Source organism: Cavia porcellus, unplaced genomic scaffold (genome assembly GCF_034190915.1).
Source record: "Cavia porcellus strain 051 isolate PalLab524CR breed Dunkin Hartley unplaced genomic scaffold, mCavPor4.1 scaffold_15, whole genome shotgun sequence".
Taxonomy (NCBI): domain Eukaryota; kingdom Metazoa; phylum Chordata; class Mammalia; order Rodentia; family Caviidae; genus Cavia; species Cavia porcellus.
In genome coordinates this window covers 8,565,096-8,587,858 of record NW_026947498.1, presented here as the reverse complement: position 1 = coordinate 8,587,858, position 22,763 = coordinate 8,565,096, and the positions used below count along the sequence as shown (strand labels likewise).

The 22,763-nt window shown below is 57.2% G+C and overlaps 2 protein-coding genes and 1 long non-coding RNA gene across 6 annotated transcripts in view; 1 reads left to right on the top strand and 2 right to left on the bottom strand.

Annotated features, from left to right (window-relative positions):
- Prdm15 (PR/SET domain 15) overlaps positions 1-15,238 on the bottom strand; it is a 39,896-nt gene extending 24,658 nt beyond the window's left edge. For 2 of the 3 annotated variants that reach the window (XM_063224565.1, XM_063224566.1), the window contains exons 1-6: positions 15,120-15,238; positions 7,479-7,524; positions 6,581-6,674; positions 5,328-5,481; positions 4,373-4,625; positions 2,247-2,354 (exon numbers count right to left, since the gene is read on the bottom strand). In XM_063224565.1, coding sequence (XP_063080635.1) covers positions 2,247-2,354; positions 4,373-4,625; positions 5,328-5,481; positions 6,581-6,674; positions 7,479-7,515 — 646 coding nt within the window. In that variant the 5' untranslated portion in view covers positions 7,516-7,524; positions 15,120-15,238. Of the gene's footprint in view, positions 1-74; positions 2,203-2,246; positions 2,355-4,372; positions 4,626-5,327; positions 5,482-6,580; positions 6,675-7,478; positions 7,525-15,119 lie in introns of those variants that run through there. The other variant, XM_063224567.1, reaches the window with a different exon arrangement.
- A 1,301-nt stretch (positions 15,239-16,539) lies between these two features.
- LOC111755238 (uncharacterized) lies at positions 16,540-18,035 on the top strand. Its single transcript, XR_002789808.2, has 2 exons — positions 16,540-16,674; positions 17,341-18,035. It is a non-coding gene; the product is annotated as an uncharacterized LOC111755238 (long non-coding RNA).
- The window catches only part of C2cd2 (C2 calcium dependent domain containing 2), a 43,268-nt gene continuing 37,963 nt past the window's right edge, over positions 17,459-22,763 (bottom strand). For both annotated transcript variants that reach the window (XM_063224568.1, XM_013146074.3), the window contains one exon: positions 17,459-20,904. In XM_063224568.1, the coding sequence (XP_063080638.1) occupies positions 20,649-20,904 (256 nt within the window). In that variant the 3' untranslated portion in view covers positions 17,459-20,648. The remainder of the gene's footprint in view (positions 20,905-22,763) is intronic.

The following is a 22,763-nucleotide window of genomic DNA, read 5'->3' as shown; positions in this document are numbered from 1 at the left end:
AAAGGACACCAAAGCTGACAGCAAGATCTCGGACAGCGGCCTGCCAGGCCTCCCTCGTGCCTCGCCAGACGCACTCTCCGCCATGTGCAATGAACTCACTCCTCCTCTCTCATTTGCCCGGAGCCGCATCACCAGCCCATTTTCAATTTTTTTCTTATTTTAATCCTCAGACGGGGTCTCATTGAACTGCCAAGATGCCCAGGCTGGGCTCAAAGTTGCAGTCCTCCTGCCTCAGCCTCCAAAGTAATGGGATTATAGGGATGGATCCACAACCATGTCTAGCAGCAGTTTCTTTTCTGTTTGTTTGTTTTCTGAGACAGGTCTTGCTGCGTGGTTCAGGCTTACACTCACTATGGAGCCCAGGCCGGCTTTGAACTTGAAGCAATCCTCCTGTCTCGGCCTCCTAAATCCTGGAATTGCAGGTGTGCACTATTATGCTCAGCTTGTTTTTATTTCTTGAGATGGGTCCTTGCTAAGTCATTCAATTAATCTGCCTGGTGGAGCTGTTTTTCAAAAAGCACAAGGCAGAGCCAGGCTTGGTAGCGCACTCCCGTAATCCCAGCACTCAGGAGGCTGAGGCAGGATGATTGTTGCAAGTTCGAGACCAGCCTGAACTACAAAGTGAGCTGAAGGCCAGCCTGAACTGCATAACGAGACCCTGGCTCAAAGAGACCAAAAAAAAAAAAAAAAAAAAAGCACCAGGTGATCTCCACCTGCCTAAGGTCACACATCTTCTAAATTGCGTTAAATTCAAGTTGAAGCACTGGTTCGGTTTGGAAGCTGGCCAACCCCAAAGAGGAAAAAGCTGGCAAGCTGGAACCTGAAGCTACACAGCCAAGCTTTCCAACAAGCATCAGGCAAGCACTCAGACAAGGTCCTCCGGAAGCAGGGTCAGGCACGGTGTGATAAAGGCTGAGATGCAAAACTGTGAACAGCAACCCACCCCTCCGCTAGAATATGCACAGCAGCATAAACCAGGGAGGACCCAATCACACAGAGGGTGCTGTCGGCTCCTGGACACGCAAGTCCTCTGTCCCCAGGGCTCCAGCCCCTGGGCCCCTCCACAGTTGTCTGGTGCTGAACACCCATTCTGCAGCCATGGGGCAGGTCTGCAGCAGAGAGACAGCTGAGACCCTCAGCTCTCAGGATAGAATGGGCAACTGGGGGTCAGCAGAGGCTACGGCCTGGCTAGGTCAATGTGAGTGGAAGCAACTGCAAGTCAAGCTGCTGCAGAGGCAGGCGGGTGATTCACCCCATGGCCTCAGCCTGCGCAGTCCTGAGACGTGGGACAAGGGCAGGAAGGAGGCATCAACCCCAGAGAGGACACAGAGCAGGAAGAGGGCTGGGCCCAGGGCTACGTAGAAAATGGCCCAGCCACGCAAGGCCACTGTCTGCCTAGTTTGACCACTGGCACCAGCCACCAGAGCGAGAAGATTTTATTCTTCATTCAAAACCAGCCACCAGCTGGGCGTAGTGACACACGCCTGTAATCCCAGCCCTCAGGAGGTTGAGGTAGGAGGGGAGCTTTGAGTTTGAGGCCATCTTGGGCTGCACAGTGAGTTCAAGGCCACCATGGACTTCGTAGCAGACCCTGTCTCCCAAACCCAAACAAAAAGCCAGCCACCAGGGGAAACTGCAACCCTGAAAAGTCTTTTGTGCTCGTGTGCAATGTCCCTGGGCTCTGCAGTCCCTTAGGGGGACCACATCCACTTGAAGATGGGGTGCGCTTCACAAACACAGCCCTCAGAAAGCCCCACAGCCACCCTGCTGCTCTGCTTCAGTGACAGGCAGGAGCTCCCCACGGGGTCGTGTCTCACGGCTCCAGCCCCGGCTGGGTATGTACACGATCGGAGTTCACTGCACAGCCCCAAGAATTCTTCAGTTACGCAGCCAACACCACTAGAACCCCAGGAGAGGCCTGTGCACTACACACGCCCAGAGGGAGCAGCAGAAGGTCTCCAGGGCTTGGCACTGGACTCTTTCCCTGCCACCTCTGAAGGGCATTGGCTTGGGTGGGCAGAACACGGGACAGAGACAGGCAGGACGCAGGACAGGCATGGCATGTGTGGCTCCTGAGGCCCTGGCACCTGCCTGTTCTCTGGGTGCTCTCAGCCTGGCCACAGGCGGCTGGGTGTGGCCAAGACCTGGGGAAGAAGGATAGCCTGAGGCAGGCTGCTACTCTGGGAAGCAGCAGGGTCGTGGGCACTGGCATCCCCTGTGCAGTGCCACCCCAGCCCCCGCCTTACCATTCAGCAGCTGCAGCTCCAGGAAGGAGCTGGCGCACACCTTGCAGGCCCACGGGCCACGCTCGCGTTCGGCCTCTGCAGGAGTGCTGACTTCCGGGGTGCCTGTGGCTGCAAGAGACCAGAGAGAGGGCCTGGTGACCCGTGGAGCCTTGCACCGGCCTGACAGGTAATGTGATAGTTGACAGGGGAGGCAACAGCTAACATGTCACAAGCATGGGCAGCGTGCCAGGCACTGCCTCCACCGCACACACCTGACCATCACACACCGACCACGCTCTTCCATGGAACAAGGTGCAGAGCAGTGACAGAGATCTCATGTACCTGGATCAAGCCTCCTGGGACCTGGGAAGAGGGGCTTAGGAAGAGGGTCAGTGGGACCCAGGAGGCTGGAGGCCACAGAGGGGACCCAGGGGACAGTCACCAGGGACAGTCAGCCTGGATGGTAGGCCAAGAGCTCAACAGGTAGAAAAGACGCAGGGACCCAACCAACCAGTGAACACCTCCACGACTTCACTGTGGGTACAGAGGGAGATGGGTATAGGGTTGACCTGATGGCTTTGGGATCCACCCCAGGGACCAGTGGGGAACACTTCTGGCTGGGTCAAGGAGGCCATGGAGATGACCTTAGGGTCTATGTCTGCCCCTTCCTCTCAGCCTGTTTCCCAACCACCGTGAGCAAGCAGCTCTGTTCCACCAGGCCCTTTCACCTGGGGGTGCCTGCCTTGGAGCAGCCGACCACGAACTGAATCTCCAGGCACCATAAGCCATGTGAAACCCCTCCTCCTTTAAAGTACAGAGTGTATCCCAGCAACAGGAAAGCTGACTGGCACAACTACTTCTCCAGCAAAGAGCTGCTTAACATCTGTCCCCAAACAGAAAGTAAAAACCACAACGGGTAATTCTAAAATCTCCCACTGTTTCATTACTTCCCCAGCTGGAACACTCACTCAGACATAGGCTATATGTGGCCATGTCTTCCTGTCTGCGATCAGTGAGGTGCCCTTCCACATCCCAGGGTGTCCTCCTACATCGGGGGTGCCCCCACTGGACGACAGTCATTTCACCCACCCTTCTACACAGCTGCCAGACAGAGACCTCCCCAGCAGGCACAGCGCAGACAGGCAGGGGACTCGGGTATGGTGCGCACCTTCTGCCTTGAGCTCGGCTTTAACTCTGAGTCACGAGGGGTCTGTCACCACCCAGACACCAGCCGACAAGGGGAGATCCCCAGGGTCAGTCTAATAACCCGAACCTCCAGGTGAAGGGGCCTGAGGGTCACAGCTCACAGCGTCCCTCCTCTGGGAGTTCCATCCAGGTTATACTTCCTGGACATCAGGCAGTGAGCTTGGCCTCGGAAGTGGCCCAGACCTGGCTGTATGGCCACACAGTGGGGGCCGTTCCTGGTGGAGTGCAGCGCTTTGTCAGGGGGCCCCGGGACCCTGGCCGCTAGTCATCACAGCTCCTGAACCTGCTGTGGTGCCTGCCCACCATGAGGGGCCACCGCGCCCCCTCTCCAGCTGCCCGCTGTCTGCCACTGGTGGCCTGTGATGAAAGGAAGCTGTTTTCCTGGGGCACTAGCTTCCTCTGGGGGGTGGGCAGCGTCCACTGTCAGGTTGCCAGTTCTCTCCCTGGCAATGGGCAGGAACAGGCAGAGCCATGTCAGACTGCTGGCTCAAGGTCAAAGCGTCAATCAGCAGCATTTCTCACGGCTGCCTGACCTGACTCGAGGTGAGGAGGATCCACCTTCAAAGACCCCAATGTGGGCCAGCTGGCTTAAAACCCCACAGATAGGGTGAGCCCCATGCTGGATTACCAGGGCAACGAGATACATGGACAAGACGCTGCAGCTTGGGGGTCCACAAGACTTGGGCAAGTCTCGCACTGACCACACAGAAACAAGCACAAAACTATGCATGTGTGCACACATGTACATGCACCCAGGGACACACACACACCCGCACCTGCACACACGGACCCTGCCCAGGGACCCCAGGTCCCCTGAGCACAGCACGGGGGTGGCCTTCTCCCCAGCCAGGTCCCAGAAGCAAGCGGCCCACGCACTCAGGGACCCCAACTCCACGCCACCACTGCTCGCCCGTCCCAAGTGCTTGTGGCAAGGACCCTACCGTGGCCGTTGGAGCCGGCCTGCTTCAGCATGGGTTTGTCCATCTTCTTGGCATAGAAGGCCGCATACCACACTCGTAGCTCAGTGCCAGGCGGGATGTCACATGAGGTGGTAAAGTACACGTCGCTGCCCTGCTGGAAGGCCGTGAGGTTCTGGTGCCCAGGCTCAGCCGCCGGCCGCACCAGCATCATCCAGTTGCAGTCATCCTCGTTGGAGGTGTCGAAGCACACGGGGTGCCCGTCCTTCCGGAACACCTGCAGGTGGCGGGTGTGGTGGGGTTATCAGCTGTCTAAGGGCCCACCAGCTCCCGCAGGCCGGGAGGGTGCCCGGTGGTGAGGAAGGTCACACGGAGGCCATGGGAAAGGGCAGCCGGTGCCATGGAAGATCACTGTGCCACAGGACATGTGGGTTCCAGCTGTGATCCAGGGAACACAGGCACAGCGGGCTCTGCACCTGAGCCAGGGTCACTCTGCTCCCCTGCACCTGCCTTGCTTTCTTGCCTTGATTCTGTCAACAAATCATGTGCCCTTCTTGCCCTCTTCCCGGCTGGAATGAGCTTGCACGTGTGCTCGGCTTTCAGCATCTGCCCCTCGCCTCGTTTTCATTTTAGTTTTTTGAGGTAGGATCTCACTGTGTAGCAGAGGCTGACCTCGAACTCATAGGGTTCTTCCTGCCCCAGCCTCCCAAGAGCTGGGATCACAGGCCTAGGCCTAGGCTTTGGATTGTGGCATGGTGCATTTGGAAAAGCTGTGCAGGGTACAGATTGTGGGCACAAACACAGGGCACTACAGAAACCCAGGACACCCACAACCCCTGCTGTGCCACAGACCCATGCACACCAGGCTCCCCTTGGCTGTCTCCAGCTCAGGTGCCTGGGACCTGCAGGGTGGCGTCACAGGAGGACGGAGCACTCACACCCCCATCTACCCGCCCAGCCCCGGAGGCAGCACCCGTACCTTCAGCGGAAACGCAGACTCCTTCTCCCACTTGGCGACCCTTCTGGACTCAAAGGGGCCAAACTGTGTGCGCCTGACCAGCTGGGTGACAGCGAACACACCCTCCGCCCCATCCTCCAGGCGCCGGATCTCCAGGTTGGATGGCAGGGAGGACCTGGGACCAAGCACAGGACTGGAGAGGCCCCGCAGGGCACCTGCCCCTGGCACAGAGCTTCTGGAGAGTTCTCCAGGAAGGAGGATCACTCAGGACTGTGGTCAAGGCATGGTCATTTGCATAAAGGCCTCAGTGCCACCAAACTTCCCAGACCAGATGAGACGTTTCAGGGCCCGAGCCAGAGCAGTGACTTGCTAAACCTCTGTGAATTTCGGGTATGGGTGCTACAGACAGGAACTCGGGGCACCACATCTCGAGGCGGGGGGCAGGGACAGCACACTGACAGCTGACAGGAAAGGGCTTCTGGCTAGCGTGGAGCAGGCTGGTCTCCCTGAGGATGTGGCTTTGTTAACTAGACCAAATCACCAGCAGGATGCTGCAGGAAGAGGACATGGGTGCTGGGACCCTGGCACGGGGCAAGGCGGGGGGCAGCAGGACACATGTCCAAAAGTGAGGAGACGTGAGGTATAGGGGCACAGGCCCGAGATGGAGGGGCACATCAGCAGCCCCGGCCATGGGAGCAACGGTCTCAATGGCCTCTCATGGGCAGCAGGGGTGCCCAAGGGTCTACGGGAGAAGGGGGTTGAGGGGCTCTCTGCTTTAGGCAAAAATACTAGTTTGTTTTGCAGAGAACGAGATCCCACGTGCTAAGATACACACACAGGTGAGCCCAGAAGCCTGGCCTCTGGGAAGTGCTGGCTTAGCACCAGCATGGTGACACCACAGCTCGCGGGCAACGAGAGTTCTCCACATCACAGGGCCCACTGAGGCCCAGAGCCACCCCATGGCAGCCCTGCTGGACTGGGTGCCCTCGTCCTGGTCCCCAGCGCCCAGCTGCAGGCGTTTGTCCCAAAGTCCGAAATGGCTTGGAGTGTCCGCCCCACCCACCCGGCCAGGTGGTGCAGGCCTGGGTCAGAACACAGAGGAAACCCAGAAGCTTGGCCAGGATGCTCAGCGCCAGGGCCAGCATGGCTCCCGGGACCCCCAGCTCAAGGAGGAATCCACTACACCCATCTCGGCCCTTGCCCTGCTCCCTGCACCTTGCTTCTGTCCACAGAAAACCCTGCTTCACGGACATGGCCCCAGGACAGTCACTTACCTCGCTCTGCTTAGCACGAAGGAGTCCTTGACCATGACCACAGGGCCCAGCTCGGGACATTCAGAGTCGTGGTACTGGCTGCAGTCTTCACACCCTGCAAGCAGAGGTCAGTGTCAGAGGGGACCATGTCTGGGGAGGGGCAGCCGGAGAATACACATCCAGAACCGGGCTCTGCCACGCAGAGGTGACCATGGGCACTTTCCATGCCCATGGCACCTTCAACCTGGAGATGGCCAGGGTCCCCACAGGACAGGACTCATGAGGGTCACCTGTTTATCCTAAACCCTTTATCTAAAGTGAGTATTACATACTCAGTGAAATAAATAAGACACACGTGTAAACATCGTATGTCTCAGTGTGAGAAGCTGAAAGAAACAACACGTGTATGTGAGTGTATGTATATAAAAGAAGTTCGGATAGTCATACTATTGCTTTCTCTGAGTTCACTGCAGAGAAAGACGTGTGCTGGTGTTCGGACAGCTGACTGCAGACTCCTGTGCTCTGGGTGAATGATTTGGGGATGACAATGAGCAATGTATGTACTCCTGATCAGTGCTTTGAAACTTAGGTTTTTTTCTTCTTTTTCTCCTTGAAATAAAGTGGATTTAAAATAAATAAACAAATAAATAAAGCGAATGTTTCTCCCCCTTTCTAAACCTCCAACGGGTTTTCTGAACCCATCGCTTCTGCAATGCGCCCTCCTCCCTTGCAGGAGCCCCAGGAAGGGCAGGGACCGCACCCCACAGCACTGGACCCTGGGAATTGATCACAGCCCCGCAGGCCGGGGCAGCCGCCTCCTTCACACAAAGCTCAGACAGGGTTTCCCAAGACCCCAGGTGAGGAGCTCACTGTATCCCACAGCAACAAGGGGTGGTGGTGGGGGTACAGGGTCACTCACAGATAAACATGATCTCCTCGCTGCCATCCTCGGCCATTGCGGACACCTGCGGGACACAAGAGAGCCCATTGGCCATGAGTCTCTCCCAAGGCTTTTGTTTTTATGGTAGCAGCATCTGGCATAGCTCAGGCTGGCCCCCTGTCCTCCTCACATCCTCCTGCCTCAGCCCCTGGAATGCTAGGAGTACAGGCATGGGCCACCACGCCTAGTTATGAACTCGGGGTTTTTGTTTTGTTTTTGTAATTTGACAATCTACTCCTTCTGGCCTGTGACTGTGCTTTCAAGGGGACAAACAGTGGGGCCTCCCGATGAGAGGGCGTTTGGAACATTTTCTCATCTAAAATAACATTGTTTTTAAATAAACGCAATGGATTTTATTCTCATGACTACAAGTCCTTTGGAAAAGACTGGCCCCCCTACACACACACACACACACACACACACACACACACACACACACACATAGTATTATGTATTATGCAATTCAGGCTGGCCTTGAACTCAAAGCAATCCTCCTGCCTCAGCCTCTCCAAGTGCAGGAATTACAGGCATGCGCTACCATGTCTGGCTTCTGGACAGCACTTTTAAAGAGCTGGTTCTTGTATGAAGCCCTGCCTACACCAGGAATTCTCAGGGCCCTGCAGCCCTGCACCTAACTTGTGCCCAACATCCTGGAAAGGCTCATTTCTGAGGCATCAGCAAGCATGGCATTACGGGGGGCTCTGCTGCTCCCATGGAAGCCTCTGTCACATCTGTTCATGTCTCCTTCCTACCTGTCCTTGAAGGGTCAACCCAAGAACCTGTCCATCCCAGGCAGCCACGCACAGCCTAACACCCCACCCAGACCCTTATTTGATGAGCAGTCCAGCCACGGTCCATTCTGGAATTCAGATTGCTAAACTGAAAAATAGAAAAAAAAAATACCCACCTCATAGAGTTTGAGGAGAAACATAAAGTGAGGCGTGCAGTGCGTGCCACCAAGTAACAATCCCCACCCCACACCCTTCGAGCACTCTGCTTTCTTGCCTGCCCCATACTGGGGTCAACTGCAGGGCTTCCTCCTAGGAAAGGAGGCTCTGGGTGCTTCAGGAACGTCCACTCCACTACCTCTGCCCCAGTCAGGACAGTCTGTGGTGGGAACACAGGGTCACATGAGGCCACCCCAAAACTGTACTTAGATCCAGCAGAAGGGGGTCCCCACAAGAGTGGCACACTGAGAGCCGAAGAAGGGAGTCTTTCTGGTCTTGCTTGTTGAGGACACCTGGATGGATCAATCACTGGGGTGTGGCTGCACCACCCCTCCCTGAGACAGCATCATCCCTGGGGCTTCACTTTGAGCCCCATGGACGTATCCCCTCCATGGGGGCCACAAGGCGTGGGACCCCACTGAGGGGGCTTCGAAAGATGGGCCTGGGTTAAATAGAGAGGGCAGGAAGCCGACTTGAATGTCAGTCCCTTACTGCTCTCCAGGAGACACGCATGTGACAGTCCCCCAAGGTGGCCTCTGCACCAGTTCTCGTGAACCCAAGGACAGAGATTACAGTCGCCCACTGTAATCTCAGGAGGGGCAAGGCGGGTGTCTCCAGTCCCTGATGATCATCACCTTCTTCCCAGAGGTCCTGATGCCCGTGCAAGGACTGCAGAGGGGCAGGAGGAACGGCCAGGGCTGAACCCCGGCCCCGTGGAAACCTGATTCCACCAGGGTGCCAAAAGCTCAGTCCCCAGACTGGAAGCAGCGGTGTCATGGATACCTGGAAAGTCTTGGAAATAGGAAGTCTGGCCCCAGCCAGGCCTGCTGAGTTCACTGGACCCTGCCCTAAATGTCTCTCCAGTGTACTACAAAAAAATGGTGTGGACAAAACTACAGCATCAGAGACCCCATGGAGGCATCGAGAGAGCAAACACATCACTAACGTCAGGCAAGCTGAGACCCGGCCACCTGACCAGAGAAGACAGGGAAGAGACCAAGCTCAGGCCCAGGTTTCCCAGCCTGCACTGTGTCTTGTCACAGGCTGACAGGTATGAGAAGCAACTGTGAAGAAGGCAGAAGGAAAGGAGGGTGTTATGGCTTGTGTTCAGATGGCCCGTGCAAGCCTCGTGCAATCATGGACATGGCTGAATCCAGCGTTTGTGACTGGCTGATTGTCTGGCACTAGCACTGGCACTGGCAATGTGAGTGCTGCACCTGCCCAGGGACAGACCCGACAAACAGGGTGAGGAACAGGACATGTCTCTCTTTTGCTCTATTTGCTCTTGCTATTTGCAGTGACCATGAACAGCTACCCCATCATGCCATCCTGCCTTGGAGCCAGCTGAATATGGACTGAAAGCCCCAAACTGTAAGCAATAAACTTCCCCTTGCTTCACTTTGGGCATCAGGTATTTGGTTTCAACCACGAGAGAAAAGTAACTAAGACCCAGGACATCCTAGGAATGAGGGTTTCAGCCCCAGGGCAGGAGGGAAGAGAATGGGGAGCCCAAAGGCACCTCGGCCCGAGCACCTGGCTCAATGGGACAAAGTCAGACGCAACTCAGAGGAACCGTTTCCACACTTGGGGCTGGCACAACTGGACACCGTGGACCAAACAGTGAGCCGTGACCTCAGATTCATGAAGACGAACTCAAAATGTACTCCCGGCTGAGGGCATAAAGCAGTGCTGCCTATCAGAAAAGCAGAAGAGAGCCCTGGGCACCCGGAGCTGTGAGTCCTCTGATGGACTGTGCCTTAGGCACCCTCGAGGATCTCCTCACCCAGCCTCTTCTCCCAGGTTCCTTGGACAGGTCATTTAGTTGCAGTCCATTGTCCAGCTGGGCTTTAGCACTACAAAAGGGATGCAGCTGAGTCTGGGCACAGAGCTGGGTAGGCAAACACTGGCCTAGCAGGAGGCCCTGGCTCTGACCAGCAGCAGCCACATGCTGGGTGGAGCCGTGGAGCGGCCTTGCAGTGCACAAGGCCAAGAGCCTGATGCTCAGCGCTGAAACGTCTGCAGGGCTCGAGTGAGGTCCCTTACGTGTCTGCAGGTATCTAACTGCCTTAGACGAGGTGGTTCAAAACACCTCTGCCAAACACCCCTGCAAACGAACAACAGCCATGTGGCAGCGCACAAACATAATCCCAGCTGTCGGGAGGCCGAGGCAGGAGGATCATGGTGAGTTCCAGGCCAGCCTGGGCTACAGAACACGACCTGTCTCAGAAAAACACATAACAGCAGTATTAACAGTCTTGTCTATAGCCGTAAAATACCTCAGAAGATTCAAATGTACCATTTTAATCATTTTATTTAACCCTACAGATGCAAAATACTACAATTTCAACCCATAATCAACACAAGAATTTGTAAGCAATTTTTTTCATGCCCAGTGGCAAGGCTGTGTACATTTCCAGCCTCTCTACCTTGGGCAGCCCAAGGGGCCAGCCCTGCTGGAGGCCCACAGATTTCTGTCCACCCGGCAGGTGACACCTTCCCCGCTGGACTTGGGCCTCGGTGACAAGATGTGAAGGACCCAGGTTGTAACCCTCCAGGACGCTTGGAATTGGAAGATGCTGGGCCTCTGCTGGATCTGGCCAAGCCTGAGAGCCCGGCCCTTACCATCAGCCCCCACGTGCTGGAGACCTAGGTTGCCACCCTCCCTGGGGCTCGGTTTCCTCATCTGTACCCAAGGGCCTGGACTATATTTTCTGAGTCTCCTCGCACCTGTGTAAACCCAGGCCCTACTGGTACTGTCCATGCTGCTTGTATCCCTGCCCACAGTACCTCTGTCTACACCCGAAGCGCTGCCCATCCCCATGCAGCTGAGGGCTGATGGCACTCAGCATTGGCCCTGGCCCAAGTCCTCAGCGGGTGTTAGCTTCTGAGCCTGTCTAGACCCTGCTGTGAAGGCTGCCACTTCCCGCTCCACCACCCTCACTCTGCTGTGGCTTCTCTAAGAGGACTGGTGTCTGCTGGACCTAACAGCATGATGGGCTGCCTCGGTGCTGGCCCTCGATCTCACTTCATATGCCGGATGTTGGAGGTAGCGTCCAGCTCAGGAGCTGCTGGATCTGATTTTCTTCTGCCCAGCAAAGCCCAGTGTGCAACCCTCTGGCAGGTCCACTTCATTGGCCATGATCCAGCATGTCCTGGCTGGGACTTTTTTTTTTTTTTTTTGAGACAGGGTCTCACTAGCCCAAGCTGGCCACAAATTACAGCAGGATCCTCCTGCCTGAGCCTTCCAAGTGCTGGGATCACAAGTGTGTGTTACCAAGCCTGGCTGGCTAGTACATTTCTTTTAAAATTTCTTCCCTGTTCTCCTTGTGAACTTCTTAGCTTCATCCAAGATGGCATCTGGATTTGATTTCACTTTTAGTTCTTTAACAGGAGAGAAAGCCATGTCCTCTGCCATCCAAAAAGGGAAACTGAGGCAGTGGAGCTTCGGCATGAGGACTGGAGTTCTCCCGTGGACCCAGAGCTAAGTGGCCCATGGGGACAGGGGGCCCTGCGCCTTTTTTGTCTAACACGGTGCTAAGCAGCACTGATGCTCTGATTCTCTAGGCAGCCCTGGAGGGCAGATGTAGCCCTTGCCCAGCTCCAGAGCACAGAGGATACCGTTTCTCTCCTTAAACCCACCCAGTAGGGCCATTCTGTCACAACAGCAGGCAACGGGCCACCATAGAAACCCTCTCCCCCATCTGTCAAAGTACTATCAAATCATGAAGACCCTACCCCAATGCCCCTCCCACACCACGTGGGAACTCTACCATTTCCCAGGAGACCCTTCCTCCCCGCTCAGCTGCAGCACCCAGGACCCCAGCACTTGGTACCCTAACAGGCACACAAAGGGCTGGGGGGGGGGGCTCTGTTGTACATCTCACTCCCCCTGCAGACTGGGACCCTCAGGCGTCCTGTCTCACACTTGCTGGGGGCCGGGACCAGGCAGCCTCTTAGCCCCACTGCAGTGTTCCATCGAGATGCATCCCTAGTCCCCCACTGCCCTGCCCTGAGACAACACGGGACAGGGACATCCTAACTCCACCCTGGACCCCTGTCCATCCTGAGCCCCTCAGCTGTGCACCTCCCTCCTGCACCCAGAGCCTCCCTAGGGGATGGCCTGGTAGGCTCGTGTCCCTGTCCCTCTGCCCCCCAAGCCAGCACGTCCACCTCTGTGGCCATCCGGGGCCTCCACAATGGCCCATCAGATCACAGACAGATCGCTGCCCCTGGATCAAACTGCCGTGAGGACAGAACTTGCACCGTGCTGTAAATATGGACTCCTAAAATAAATCTCGGCTACTCTGGGAAATGCATCCACTGGAACCAAAGCCCTCTGATGAGCCTGGCCCTGTCTTCTGCAGCCGACACCTGTATCATGGAGGTGGCTCTTGGGACTGAACAGCAGGGCTGGGAGTCAAGACCCCTGCAAGCTACAGGGCTATAGGGCCCAGGGACCAGGGACCCGCATGCCAGGACCACGCCTACTCCAACGCTGGGGACAAGTTAGAGGTGGCAGTCCCCTGTACTAGAGACAGCATGGAGGCCAGGTAAGAGCTTCCCCAACAGGGCAGTCCCAGGGCCTGCTCTGTACCCTCCACTGGCCCGGACCCCCCCACAAGGGCCCAGCTGACTGGGGGTGGGGTGGCACCAAGCACCCAGTCACCCAGTCACCCACTGCTGGGTCCCTGATCAGCTCCTGGCTTTTTTTCAGTGCTAGAAGCTCCCAGGGTGTCCCCTTGCTACCGTCCATCCTGTAGAGCAAGCCAGATTCCACCCCAGGAGCTCTGTGCTCGACAGCAGCTGCCAGGGCCAAACTCACCCTGATGTCCACCAACAGCCTCCACTATGGTGTGAGCCTCACCTCCAGCGCCCCCTACTCAGGCACAGGGGTCTGGTCCCTGGCTCGATCCAGGGCGCCCCTGGCCCCTTCTTCCTGCCTTCCCTGTCATCCTGTCACCTAGCACACTGATTGTTGTCTACACTGCCTGGCCCACCTGCCTGAACAGGCCCAGCTGCCAGGCCCGGCTCCTCTAAGGGTGGCTGTGGCGGCTGGAGGCACAGGTGCCCAGCACGTATTTATCAAGGACAAGCCTGGTGCACCAACATCCTGAGCACACACAGACGCTGCCAGGAAAGCCAGACGGGTGCCGACCACACCGCTGGAAATCCTGGAAGTGGCTGCAAACCACCCTGAAGCCTGGCTTTTCCTGACCTTAGGCTCAGATAAGGTCATCCAGAAAATGCTAGGGGCTTCATCTGAGTGAATGGGGCTCCTCCCAAAATCCAGTATGGGGCGGTTGTAGTGATCTCCTAATTTATTAATCTGTGGCCTGAAGAAGTGTCACAGCTGCTTCCAAAGCAGAACATGCTTGTATATTCTTGGATGTAAATTTTTTTGTAAAAATAGGAATCAGATATGAAAAGAAAAACTCTATATAGAAGAGAACTCTGAGCGTTTCCCTTTGAAAATCCTAAGTCTAACCCAGGAGTCTGAACGGCTCCCTGGGAGGCCGAAACTGGGAGCCAGAGGGAGCAGAGAAAATACGGAGACAGGACGGTGACAGTGCTCAGGCCAGGGACAAAATGCCGCCAGCTGGGGTGGAAGATCTGTCACCCAGGGATACTGCAGGAATCGCAGCCCCCTCTGAGGAGGACGGTCCTTGTCACCTCTTCCGGTCAGTCACAAGGCCAGGTCATCTTCCCTGTCACCCTTGGTGACACAGAGGGACTGGCCAGGCTCTCCACGTCCACCTGCACCTGGTGGACCCCGATTCCAGGAGTAGCTTGGGCAAAGGTGGGTTCTGAAGGTTCCGCCCAGGCTCAGTCCACGTGTCCCCATCACATGCTGGCTGCTCCCCAGTCAAGCCACCTGGTCCCAGTGGGGGTCACTCCCAGGGCATAGAAAAGGCTGGGGCAGCCACTTTGGGGGCTGCACTGAGGCAGCGCCCAGAAAGCACTTGCGGGGGGTGGAGTGGGGGGACACTCTCCATCCATCCGGGATCAAAACTCACCCCAGGTCACACTGGGCTGGGCCCCCACCTGTCCACCCTTTCCCAGTGGAAGGGCACAGGCCACCTGCTTGTCCACTCCCCCACCTCTGCCACCAAAACATTCAGGAAAGTAAATAGAAAAGGGGTCCTGGGGACCCACTACCCATCTCTGCTTTCCTACACCCCAAAAGGGCTGGGGTGCAGTGACCCTCGCGTGGACTCCCCGCGTCTATATCCTGGGGCTAGTGTCAAACGACATGGAGGCGGCCGTGGGCGTCGTCGGCCCCTTGGGCCCGGCGTGGGCGGTGGGCGTGGGTGCTGGGCCCGGACCCGCGGAGGGGATGGGCGTCGGGCCCGAGTGGGCAGCGGCCTGGACGCGATCCCGGCCGGCGCTGCGCGTGGTGGCCGGGGCGTGGGCGCGGCGGGGCCGGCGGGGCAGTAGGGCGGCGGGCGGGCCGGGCGCGGGCGCGCTGGGCGATCCCGGAGCGGCTCCGGAAATCCAGCCGGGTTTTGAGTCCGATCGCCGGCGCCCGCGGCCGCGCGGTGACAAAGAACCGGCGGCGCGGGGCCGGAGCGGGGCGCGGGCGCGGGCGCGGGCGGCGGGCGGGGCCGGGGCGCGGGCGCGGCGGGCGGGGGCGGCGGCGCGGCGCGGGCGGCGGGGGCGGCGGCCGGGGCTCTACCTGCGCAGGACGGCGCCGAGCGGGCCGGATCCAGACTCCGGGTTGCGATCCGCTCCGGAAACTGCGCAGCACCGGAAGCCGCGGGGCGGCGGCGCGGCATCGTGGGAGTTGTAGTGCGGGCCGGGGCGGCGGGGAGCGGGGCTGGGCCGAGGCGGGGGCGTCGCGGGCGCGGCCAGCCAGGGTCGCGGGGCCCGGTCTCGGCGGCCAGTCCGGGCTGTGGGCGCCGCCCTGCCGGGCTCCCGAGCGGGTCACGCCGGTTGGCTTCCGGGGTCCCCGCTGCAGGCGGCGCTGCGGCGCGGCCTGCGGGGCGCCCGGCCTGGCTGGGGCTCCGGGTCCACGCCGCTGCCGCCTCGCGGGCTCCGCGGCAGGCACTGCTGCTCGGGGCCTTGGGAGTCGGTGGTGATGCGGCCGGGGGGGGGGCGCGTTGCAAACGAGCAGCGGCGGGGAGACCCCCGAGAAAGCTGGGACCGGGAGCCCCGAGGACAGCGCTGACTCCTACCGCGACGAGAAAACTGCGGCCGAGGCCTCGTCTGTTTCCAGATTAGCAGCGACCAGGGTTACAGCGTTGTTTGGAAGAAAGCAGAGCAACGCTCGTTCGTCCACAGCCGGCGGGACAAGGCCCCCACTCGGGTGGCGGTGGCCTCCACGAAACCCCGAGGCCAGGACCCCGGGGTCCCCATACGCAGGGACTTCCCCGTTGGACACTTGTGTAGGTTGGTAACAGACAGCCCGGGGGTGCCCCCAGGGGCCTCTCTTAACACCCCAGGATCTGCCAGGGACCCGGGACCTCCGGCCAGCCTGCCTGCCCTTTGCGTGGTCCCTGCAGCCTGCCCTGTCACTCTCCATCTCTTGTTGCCAGTCTTTGCCCAGATCCTTCCCCCTGCCCCTGCAGGTCTCCAGCACCACCCTGCCATTCTCCAGATCGGGTGTTTCAGACCCCAAAATGCCCCGCCGGGTGCCCCACCCTACCCAGAAGTACCCTTGAGCTCAAGCCAGTAATTTGCAGGGTACGTTGACAGTCACCACAGGAGTCAAGGCCACTGGAGGTCCTTACACACTGTACAGGCCTGGATTGGTGTTCATAGCCACCTGGCTGCCCCAGGCCCCAGGGAACTCAGTACAGCCCTCCATAAAGACTGGAAAGAATACTGTCTGTTGGAGGCAGGCTCACACTGCAAATTCTAACACTGCAAATTCTAATGCCAGGGGGAAAAGTAACGCTTAAAACATCAAATTGCCTCAAGTTCAAAGCCAGCCTGGGCTACATGGTGAGTTCAAGGCCAGTCTGAACTTCAGAGTGAAGCCCTGTCTGGGGAAGGAAAAAAAAAAGCCTCAGAGATACCCTTAGCCGCTTCTCTGCTCATCTCCACCTTTTAAATTTTTAAATGTAATTTCTATTCTACAGCTAGAGAGAAGAGATGATTATCAGCAAATAAATTCCTACTGTGTGCAAAATGTGGAATGTTACTCTGTAGTATTCTTGCCTGCGGCTAGCAGCCTTAAAGTTCAGAAATGACCATGTGAGGCTAGTCCTTCGTCTCTGCACCTGACTCAGGTAGATCCCTGTGGATTCCTCCAGCTGGGGGAGAAGGGTTGGGAAGAGCCGGGGTTCATCTGAAGGGACTCAGCAGATCAGAGGGGACAGGTTTATCAGGTCCTGTGGCCCCACCCCAGAGCACTGTCACACTCATGGCCGAGCTGGCTCCTTCCCACTGAGGCCACCCACCAGGGCAGGCAGGACAGCAGGTGCCCTTGAGATGACCACATCCCTGCCTGTGCCCCAGTGCCCTTGCAGGTCAGGTGGGTCCCTGTCTAGGTGGTAGCCTGAGCCACACCACCGTGTAGCCTTCATCCTACCCCACATGTCCCTCACTCTCCCAATGTGTCCCCCAAAAGTTGTGCCAGGCTCGGCTGCTGGGGACCCAAAGCCTGGAGTCCCTAGCATGAGAGGACACAGTTCAGCCCCCTTGAGGGGGCCCATCTCGTTCTCCAAAAATATATGATTTAAACTCATGCTGTCATCTGAGGACTCCAGAAGCCAGAGGCAGGAGGACTGTGCCCAGCCTGGGCAACACAGCGAGACCCTGCTGGGGGTGGGGGAGGTAGCTGAGTTCACAGGCTGTAGATTCAGTCCCTAGTGATGGAAAAGATGTAGAAGGGAAGGGTTCTGCTGACAGCTAAGGCTGAAAAGACAGTGGTTCCCCACCTGCCCTTCTTGTAGGTCTGCTGTCTATGTCATGAGCCCCATGCAAGAGCAAAGAGAGACCCTAACCCAGAGACCCTGTTCCCCGAGGGACTCCCAGAGCACACAGGGCTCGGCACAAACCACGCCAGCCATGTTCCATGTGCACATTTATTTCTTCCAACGACCACTCCTGCTGCAGCCAGGTGTCCCCCAGTGGGGTTGGCACCTGTGTCTAAAGTGCTGCTGAGGCCACAGCCGTCGCCACAAGTCCAATGCCCACATGCCACACCGCGCCAGCCTGAACCTGCATCTTCTTTCAGTGTGGTACCGAAGATAGCCTTGGGGACCTTGGGCCGTGGTCTAGGATGTGAAGAGAGCCCTGCGGCTCTGGGCAGTGGAGACTGCCTGGCATCCGGCTTCGCACTGACCCTGAGACCTGTGTCTCGCCTGCCAGAGCGCATGATCTGACTTCCGTTGTCTACCTGTGCGCGTGCTGAGGATTGAGGCCCCCAATTCTCCAGTGTGTTGCCCAGAAAACACCTGCTTTCCAGTGGCAGCAGTGACACAGACCCTCTCCTTCTGCTCAGGAACACAATCCTGATCTCAAGTCTGCAAGTCCCCGTAAGTCTGGATGGGCAGAGACCAGCCAGGCAGCCGAGGCGAGGAATCCAGGGCTGGTGTTGGACTTAAAACTTGAAACGTGATTAAAATAAAGTGCTCAAGTGACTCCTTCTCTCAGCAGGTTTTCCATCAGAACAAGAGGTCCCAACTATTGCTACGTGGAAACGCGCGTGTGCGCACGCGCGCACGCGCACACACACACACACACACACACACACACACACACACACACACACCTTTGAAAGTCCCAGGGAAGCAGGCTGGGAGGTGGGTGGCTCATCCCAACCAGCCCCCCCACCTGTTTCTGGAGACACAAAGCCTTGTCAGTGTTCCTGGTTTAGGGGTAATTGCTTTTAAATTTTCATCTGCAAAAAAGTATTTCAAGACAAAACAAACAAAAAATACCCACCAAAGCCCTGAAGCCACTGAAGCTTGTGGCTGGTGAGTCTCCCACCTGTACTGTTAGCACACGCTTGGTCACCTAAACCCACTTTTACCTTTGGTGACACAAACGCCTTACACCATGAAAACACAGCCCCAAAGGAACACTGGAAGAGGGCCTTCACTGTGTTGGACAGCCTGAGGTCACCTGCTGTCTCCTGGGTCCCTGTCACCCTCTGCCACAGTGTTTTCTGTCACAGGAAAGGCCACCTGCTGGAGGGCACACAGGCCACCAGACAGGAACATAAAGAGGGGGAGAGGCGTGTGAGGCTCACTGGGGAACAGGACGGTTACAGTTTCTTCTGTTTGAGGAGGGTAACCTAAGATTCAGATGGCAAACACTGATCCACTGGAATTTCAAAACCAAACCGTTGACACTATCTGCAGGGCCTGCCTAATGCAAAGTCTGAAGCCTTCTGAGGATTGGGGCACTTGGTCTCAGATTTTGAGCACTCTGGGTTTTCAGATTGGGAAAGTCTAATCACATACTCCAAAATTAGAAAAACTTTGAAATTTGAAACCCTTCTGGCCCCTCGGCATTTTGGGTAAGGGGTGCTCCATCTGTACTAAGTTCTGATCAGGGTCCTCAGTTCCAGCATACCATACCCTCTCAGGAGTATGCCTTGTGAGCTCAGTGAGATGGCATACACCAGTACTAACCCCCACTATTCAGGAGACTGAAGCAGGAGGACTGCCAGGTTCACAGCCGGAAAACTTAACACCCACCCTGCCTCAAATGAATTTTTTTAAAAGGGCTGAGAGTGTAGCTCAGAGGTAGGGCACTTGCCTAGCATGTGCAAGGCTGTGGGTTCAATCCCAGTACAGAAAAAGAAGAAAAGGAAAAACAGAGTTTGTTGTACATCACAAGTTCTGCCCAGCACACAACAGCCTAATATTTCAAGTTCACCAAAAGAGTAAGGAACCTCCACTCCCCAGAGACCAGCAGCAATCACTCACACTGGGGACTGACTTGTTGACGTGGTGGGTTTGGAACATTACAGTGCTGAACTTCAGAACAGAACCTTTTTAAAAACAGTGGTGCAAAGTCATCTCGAAGTCACCTGATATCTCCCAAACACCTAAGTACTGCTTACCATGAATTTGAAAGTGAAATTTCTAGTGTATTTCACTTTCTCCCTCAAAAGCAGGAAAGAAAAAAAAAAAAATGGTAGGGCTCGGGCTCTGCCCCGGGTTTCTACCCAGCTGATGCCTGGCTTGGGGATTCTCAAGAGGCACTGCTTTTCACCCTGGTGCTTAGGGCTGGGTTTCCACACCAGCCTTCTCTGGCTCAGTGAGGCTGAATCCGGGGAGGTACCACCATCATTGGGAACAGTCGCTCCATAACACACTTGTCCCCCCATGCTGCAGACCATCACGGGGCCCAGGGCAAAGTGCTCGCCCATTCAGGGCCGGGGAGCACCAGCGTCTTTGATGGGGAGAGAGGTCTGACGTTACAGGACACAAAACCATGGGTCCGCTTAAGGACACCCCAAAATATGCGGGGGGGGGGTGTGGAGAGGGCAGTGTTCAGAGCTGGATGCTGGAGTGCCCTCTAAAGTTCCTGCCAGTCTGCAGTTTGGTATTACACCTGCTTTCCTGAGGTCATTTCCAACACAGCCCCAGGGGCACATATGGCAAAATCCATGCGTGGGAGTCTGGTGACCGGGTTCTCACTGCCCCTGACTTCCTGTCGTGTGGGCATCCTGAGCTCAGCGTGACAGGAAAGTGTGAGAACCATGGCGGCCTGCAAGCACTCCACCTGCAAGTAAGCTCAGGTAAACGTGGAAGTGTTGAGTGAAATATGCATAGGGCGTACGTGGGGTTTGCACACGTGTGCAGATTCTATGGCTAACGTCGTAGGCAAAGGCTGCCTACATTTCATTCCTATCGTAATTCATGTTTATCAAAATCCCGCCACCTCCCTGTCCTCTGAGCCAGGTGCCTGTTTTAATTCTAGCGGAGGGTGAGTCCGGTGCACGGGACAGCACAGGAATACTGTCAGGCGTGGACCCCATACCTTGTGGTGGGCAGAGTGGGTTCTGCCAGCCCCACCCCTCCTCGGTCCAACAAACCCCATTATTCCCTCCTTCCAGAAGAGCCTGAGTAGCTCCCAGGCCGGGGCTAGGGGGCACCGGGCGCCAACTGGGCTCATCAGCCCTCTTTGGGCAAAGCTCCTGGCTGGAAATGCGGGCTGCTTTTCCCCGCCAGAAGAAGCCAAGCTAGGAAGACGGGCTGGGCAGCAGCTGGCGCCACGCAGTCCTGGGTGCATCGAGGTCCCCGTCCTACGGCTTCCTGAGGAAGGAGGTGGCCACGCGGGCTACGTGCAGGGCTCCCCGGGCACCCCGTTCACCGCGTTCCTGCCCCGCTGCCAGGGCAACAGCTTCTTGTTCAGGATGCGGCCGAGCGTCCTGGTCTTCCTGCGCGCCCCCTCCGGCTGCTGCAGGAACAGCAGGTCGTTGTGGGACTGGCTCATGCCCGGGTCCTTCTGCTGGTGCCGGCGGCGGAAGAAGAGCTTCGCCCCTTTCCTGAGGATTCCTCCTGCAAGAAGGCGCAGGGCGGTCAGCCCACCCGGGCGCTGGGAAGAAGGAAGCACCCGGTGGGAGGAAGCGGAAGCCAGCTCTGGGCGGGACCCCAGGCAGGGGCAGAAAGCCTTCCCGCAGGCAGATACCCGCAAGGCTGCCCCTTCCTGCCCAGGCCCTGCACCCCAAGCCAACCGAGGGGCCCGAGAACAATGTGCTGCTTTCTCAGGAAGCGTAAGTGACACGTTGTTTTGGGACTGAGACTTTTTAACATAATTCCAGGTCTGACTCTGTGCACGAAAGTGTGTGACCTGATCACTGTCAATTGCGAAACCTCAGCTTGGGGCTAGGGCACAGCATGGGCACCAGTGCCCGCCTTGTATGCAAGAGGCCCTGGGTTCAATCCCCACACTGCAGGATGGAAGGAAAGGAGGGAAAGAGAGATGGAGGAAGTGAGCCAGAGAGGGAAATAAGAGAAATAGAAGGAAAAACCCTGATTTTGTATGGTTTATCTGTGTACCTTATCAGCTGGTAGAATGTGGAACAGAATATGGAACACTGCCACAGCAATGGCCAGGTGGGCAGTGCACACTTGTAATCCCAGTCCGAAAAGAGGCCATCCTGAACTCACTGTGCAGCCCAGGCTGGCCGCAGACTTCCTGCCTCAGTCTCCCAAGTGCTGGGATTACAGGTGGGCACCACCATGGTAGCCTGAACTATGTAAAGGGACCTTCAATCAAAAACAAAACAAAACAAAACCCAGCAGCGGTTCTTTCACGGTGGGGTCTGAGCTTCGGGGCCCATAAATGGGCCTAGCATTCCAGTCCCCACCATCAGGGAGACCTTGGGGCCAGCCTGTAAGATCCATCACTGTTTGTGCAGTGCACTAATGATTCGGGGACAGTGAAGCCTGCTAGGGAGCTGAGAGATTCACCTCCTACCTGGTAACTCATCCTTCCATGCAAACATTCAGCTGCGCCATGGAAGGAAAGGGGGGGGAGCTCTCAAAGATGGGGGCTAGCGTCAGGCACCCAGGGTGTGCTGCGTGACCTGCACCTGCTACAGGTAAAGAGTTCACTGTGGGACTTGGCGTTAGGGGTGAATGTCCTTGTCCTACTGGCTGACATGGAGAAGCCAGAGTTCCAGGATGAATTTAATCTGGTCAACAGTGAGAATCACATGCACAAGCCTATGACCCTAGCATGCAGGAGCCCAAGGCAGGAGGATCACTGTGAGATCAAGGCCAGCCTGGGCTACATAGTAAGTTCAAGGCCAGCTCTGGAGACCTCAAAAAGAATGGAAAGGGAGGGTATGGATGTGGAAACGGCTCGGGTCCCACCCGCAGGCCTGGCGTGTACCAGCGTGGGGCACACACATTAGTTCCTGGGCTTATTCATGTCCCTGAAAGGCAGCCAATTATAAATATCACCAGCCTGCTGAGGACGGCCGAGGGTCCTCGACAGTGACAAGGCTGGCAGAGGAGCAGTGGGGACGCTGTATGGATCCCCATGTGTCACATGACTTGTGAGACCCAGGGATGAGGGCTCCAGTCACAGGACCCCCAGTTTGGAGGAGGCTCTGAGGCCCATCAGAGTCCAAGTTTGGTGGAGGGAGGCCTGGGGGTCCCTGTGAGCCTAAGATACTGGGCTGCCTCGCCAGCAGCAGAAGCAGGGAAGGAGGACCCCTCCTCCCCAGGGGAAACAGAGGCACAGAGGGGACAGAGCAGCCTGGCCAAGGCCAAACCCAGTGTCAAACCTAGAGGTGGCCTGGGAGTCTGTCCCATGCATCCCAGTACAGGGCCTGTGTGAGGGGCTGAGCAGAGCCTGAGCAATTGCAGGGACTAGGTTCAGGGCCTCACTGTCCCCGAAGTGCACACAC